This window comes from Diaphorina citri, unplaced genomic scaffold (assembly GCF_000475195.1).
Source record: "Diaphorina citri unplaced genomic scaffold, Diaci psyllid genome assembly version 1.1 scaffold1941, whole genome shotgun sequence".
NCBI classification, from domain to species: Eukaryota; Metazoa; Arthropoda; class Insecta; order Hemiptera; family Psyllidae; genus Diaphorina; species Diaphorina citri.
Genome location: NW_007379367.1, coordinates 19,681 through 23,938, shown reverse-complemented (window position 1 = coordinate 23,938; position 4,258 = coordinate 19,681). Strand labels below are relative to the sequence as shown.

General features: G+C 41.7%; 1 protein-coding gene across 1 annotated transcript; it reads right to left on the bottom strand.

The window, feature by feature from the left end:
- Positions 1-821: 821 nt before the first annotated feature.
- LOC103517733 (quinone oxidoreductase-like) lies at positions 822-1,682 on the bottom strand. Its single transcript, XM_008482777.2, has 2 exons — positions 1,507-1,682; positions 822-1,007 (listed from the first exon to the last, which is right to left on the bottom strand). The coding sequence occupies exons 1-2, from the start codon at positions 1,647-1,649 to the stop codon at positions 827-829; spliced, it is 324 nt and encodes a 107-aa protein (XP_008480999.1). The 5' UTR covers positions 1,650-1,682; the 3' UTR covers positions 822-826.
- Between the last annotated feature and the right edge of the window lie 2,576 nt (positions 1,683-4,258).

The following is a 4,258-nucleotide window of genomic DNA, read 5'->3' as shown; positions in this document are numbered from 1 at the left end:
CTTACTAAGATACATAGTCCTTCAGGAAGTCACACTTACCTATTGTTCCGTCCATTTTTCAGAAACTTTTGAGTTTCGTTAACTAAAATTATACAAAGACATTGCTCTGAGAGTGCGTGTGTATCATGCACGGACCTAATTAATGTGGAGGAAAAATAAACCATAAGTATGAGTATAGGTAGTAGGAAATAAAGCAATAAAGAAAAAGAGAAGAGAAAGAAAAGGGAAAAATGTCCTTGTAAATTAATTATTTATGTTTTCTTTTATGGTTATTTTTTCATTGTAGGTAACTACCTAACCTACTAGGCAATTGTAAATTGTAAGAAATAGTCTGGAAAAGAATAGGCCAGGAAAATGAAACATCAAACTAACGCAGTGCCGAAGGGCGTGGTAAGGAAAATAGATTAAAATTAGTATAGGTATAGTTGTGAAGAAATGCAACTTTTTATTATTCAGTCTTAAACGTAAAAAAAAACTTGTATCTGGTATTCTAGGATTTTCTAGGATAAAATGAAAAGGTGCCTTCGTAATTCTTTCGCGCGGACCTCAGCTTCAAAAGAGGAAAAGTGAAAAATAAATAAATAAATAGGTAAATAAAATAAACAAACAAATAAACAAACAAACAAACAAACAAGGGAAAACATAAATGGGTCCACGGCCCTCGTACAATATTGTGCACTGAATTTTGACTTTCATGTAGGTCTGTACCTATAGTGCCTAGGCTTTCTCTTGATGAACAACATGTGGAACACACATACAGAAATCCGTGCTCTGTATTAATAATAATAATAATAATAATAATAATACAGGGTGGTCCGGGTGATACTCACCTATGATCTAATACATGATCGGCCCCTCGGTCCTTCATAAATTTCATTCCGGCCTCTGTACCAGCCGAGGCCACAATAGGGTACATGCCATAGGCCTTGGCAATCTGAATAGCGGCCGCCCCCACATCCCTGTTACCTCCGATGATGAAGATACTCTTGCCCCGGCTGATCTGGGCCCTGGGAACATGAAAGGGTTAAAGAGATGAGTATTTAGTTATTAGCTACATACGAGTATGTTTTCGGCGACAAGTTACCTGCCTACTCAAATTAACCTCGTAGGCACCCAGACTGAGTGTGGTGCTTGGAAAGCCAGCAGCACGCGAGATGATTAGGGTTCGTTGAATGCGGCTCAGGAAGACTGGAAGAGCCAATTAAACAAGGCTAAAGACCATCACCCCGATGTATGGTAGAAAAAATAGATCTTTAGATCTTGACAGGCACTTCGATTTTATTTTATACTGCAATAACACCATTTTGGCTACGGCTGAAACCGCTGCTACAACAACAACTCACATGGTCACCCATCCAGATATTAGCCACTCGCAACTTTTCTTAACGAACCTTCTCTGTTTAGGATAAAGTTCTCAGCCTGAGAGGGAATCGAACCCGCGAACTAGCGCTTACAAGGTTACCCTCCAAGCTAACTAGGCTGACTCACCGTTCCCTTTGGCTTTACCTGTGAATCAATGCCTTGTGTGCCACAACGAATGGATAATAGCTGACTGCACCCTCCTCGTGTGTGAAATTCTCTGGTAGGTTGAACGTTTCGTTACCCTTGGTAGTCACTATCTGGGAGTAGCCACCCTGGTAGTTCGGCATCTTGGCGAACACGCGGGCTCCTTGCTGAAAGAAGAAGAGAACGAGACAAGGATTTTTTTTAACCACGATCGAATAAACTACGGGCTAAAAAATTCCCGGAGGGACGGACCCAGCTTGTTACTTTCTGTTGTTACCTACCTACCTACTAGGTACAGTTATTTCAGGGTTGATTTTCGTGTTATCTTTATTGTATGGCACATTGCATACTCGAATTAGTTTCCAGGCATTCATACAAAATTGTCTATTCAACCTGTAGTCTACAATACAAAACATGCAGCCAAGCCAGCCTAGTTAGCTTAGTTGGTAGTGCTGGATAATCCCCCTCTTCTCATTTCAAGGTCACCTCACTTCCCCTCTTCTCATTTCAAGGTCGCCTCACTTCCCCTCTTCTCATTTCAAGGTCACCTCACTTCCCCTCTTCTCATTCCAAGGTCATTTTACTTCCCCTCTTCACATTTCAAGGCACCTCACTTCCTCTCTTCACATTTCAAGGTCACATTCAATACATTCATATCCTGATCGCCTCCAGTTCGCGCCGCTTTCGACTCTTCTCTTCGCGGGTCCCATGCGCATGCGTCTCATTTCGTTTCTGCGCAAGGAGGGTTGCGTTGTGTTTCTGCGCAAGGAGGGTCGCGTTTCGTTCCCTTTCGCGCCGCAAGATAATCCTATCCTCCCCGAGGACTCTCGTTTTCTTCCCGAAGAATTGGGACGCGGAATCTGCATCGTAGTTGCCATGTTTGGACATGTCCCGTAGGTCTTCAGAGTCGTATAAGGACTCGAAGGAGTAGGTTTTGAGTTCGGCGGACGGAGTGGGAGTGGTACCACCGTAGAATTCCTCTACTGCTAGGGTGAAGATGTACTGGGAGATGGAACGCTGCTCTGCACTGTTAGCCGGAGTGAAGTTGAATCGGTACATTCCGATCTGGTGACAGAGAGAAGGTTATTAGCTTATTAATTAGAGATTAGGCATGTTTGAATAGGGATAAAAGGATTTTTTTTATTATTAAGTATGAATAGTTAGCCTAGTTAGCTTGGTTGTTGGTTGGTAGCGTGTCTGCCTTGTAAGCGCTAGGCCGCGGGTTCGATTCACTCCCGGGGCGGATTTCATCCTGAAGAACACAGGCCACAAGCGTCTAATGTAGCAGTTGCTCCATTGCTACGAAATAAAAACGGCGGTGGAACACTCATCTTTAAAAAAAAAACAAGCGTCTAATGTAGCAGTTGCTCCATTGCTACGAAATAAAAACGGCGGTGGAACACTCATCTTTAAAAAAAAAAAAATGGTTATCTGGAAGAGTGGCCTCTGAGTGATATTTTCTGATTTTTTTATCTACTCCATTCTGATGGTTTTATCCAGTCACTAAGTTCCTGTTGATATTTACTCCATTCACATGATTTTATCCAGTCACTAAACGCCTGTTTATAGTGTTTATATTTACTCCATTCATAGGTTTCGAACAACATGAGATGCTTTATCCGTTCATGTCGATGGAGTTACGAAATAACCTGAGCAATCTAATCACTACTAAGATACGAGACTTGGTTGAAGTCTATCAGGTAACTAGTGGAAGCAGTTCAATTCTTTAGTGGTTAGCGCGGTTTGGATCTGGAGGTTGGTGGTTCGAGTGCGGGTCAAGTCACAAAAATTATGGGTATTCAATTAGTTTTTTTTTACGATGAAACATCCATTACATTTCACTTCACGGGTATGTGTCGTAGCATACCCGTGTGTAGTATGTCCCTCATCCGATGGGCGAGAAGATCCTTAATACTTCCCATTTAGGTGCTGATTCAACAACAAAAAAGAGCTTAAATCCAAAGTTACAGCCATTGTTCACTTCAGTCGATATATTCTACATATATTGAAAATCAAATCCATTCCAATGATGTTTACCAACTCGGAATTGAGATGAAACGAGGATTTCCCTATACTTAATAGCCAGGTCAACATTAGATTAAACTCAATTCTGATACAATCCACGGTGGTAAAACTCGACTTAAGTGCCTATTCTATCCGATGGTTCACAGGGGAATCATTTTGGTGAAGGTGCTACTGCTTGTCCGGACACAAGGTCTCATTTTCTACAACGCAATGTGTTTCATCATTTGTACGGGGGTACAACCAAGGTCACCACAGGTATACGCTAGGTAGAAAAATGCCTTGATCTTTACTATTTCGGTCCTGCAGTATGGGCCCTGAAGTTATGTCCAACACAGGGCCATAATGGGAAAAGTATTATCCATGACATATGGTTCCAGGGCCATAATGGGAAGAGGGAGAGGTTGGGTTTTAATGGGTCTGGATGTCCAGGGTGGGTGCCAGCCTGAGTGGGGCCGTGAAACGCCAGCAGCACGCGATCAACCAGATGGTCACCCATGCGAGTACCACAAGTAACGTGTTGCTTCATTTTAGTGATCCATTGAATGAAAACTAGTGTATTCTAAGTGCTATCTACGCTGTCTGAACTTTTTTTTTATTTATTTTATTATTATTAGTATTATTATTTTATTATTATTATTATTATTATTATTATTAACAAAATGGGTACTAAATGATGGGCTTTGGTACAAATTCGCAGCAAAAGTTGTGGTGCTAACTTCACGCACCT

Coding starts and splice junctions, on each gene's coding strand:
- LOC103517733 (XM_008482777.2), bottom strand. CDS start 1,649: ATGCCGAACTACCAGGGTGGCTACTCCCAGATAGTGACTACCAAGGGT. Junction 1,008..1,506: donor CACAAGGCATTGATTCACAG/GTAAAGCCAAAG, acceptor TCATGTTCCCAG/GGCCCAGATCAGCCGGGGCA.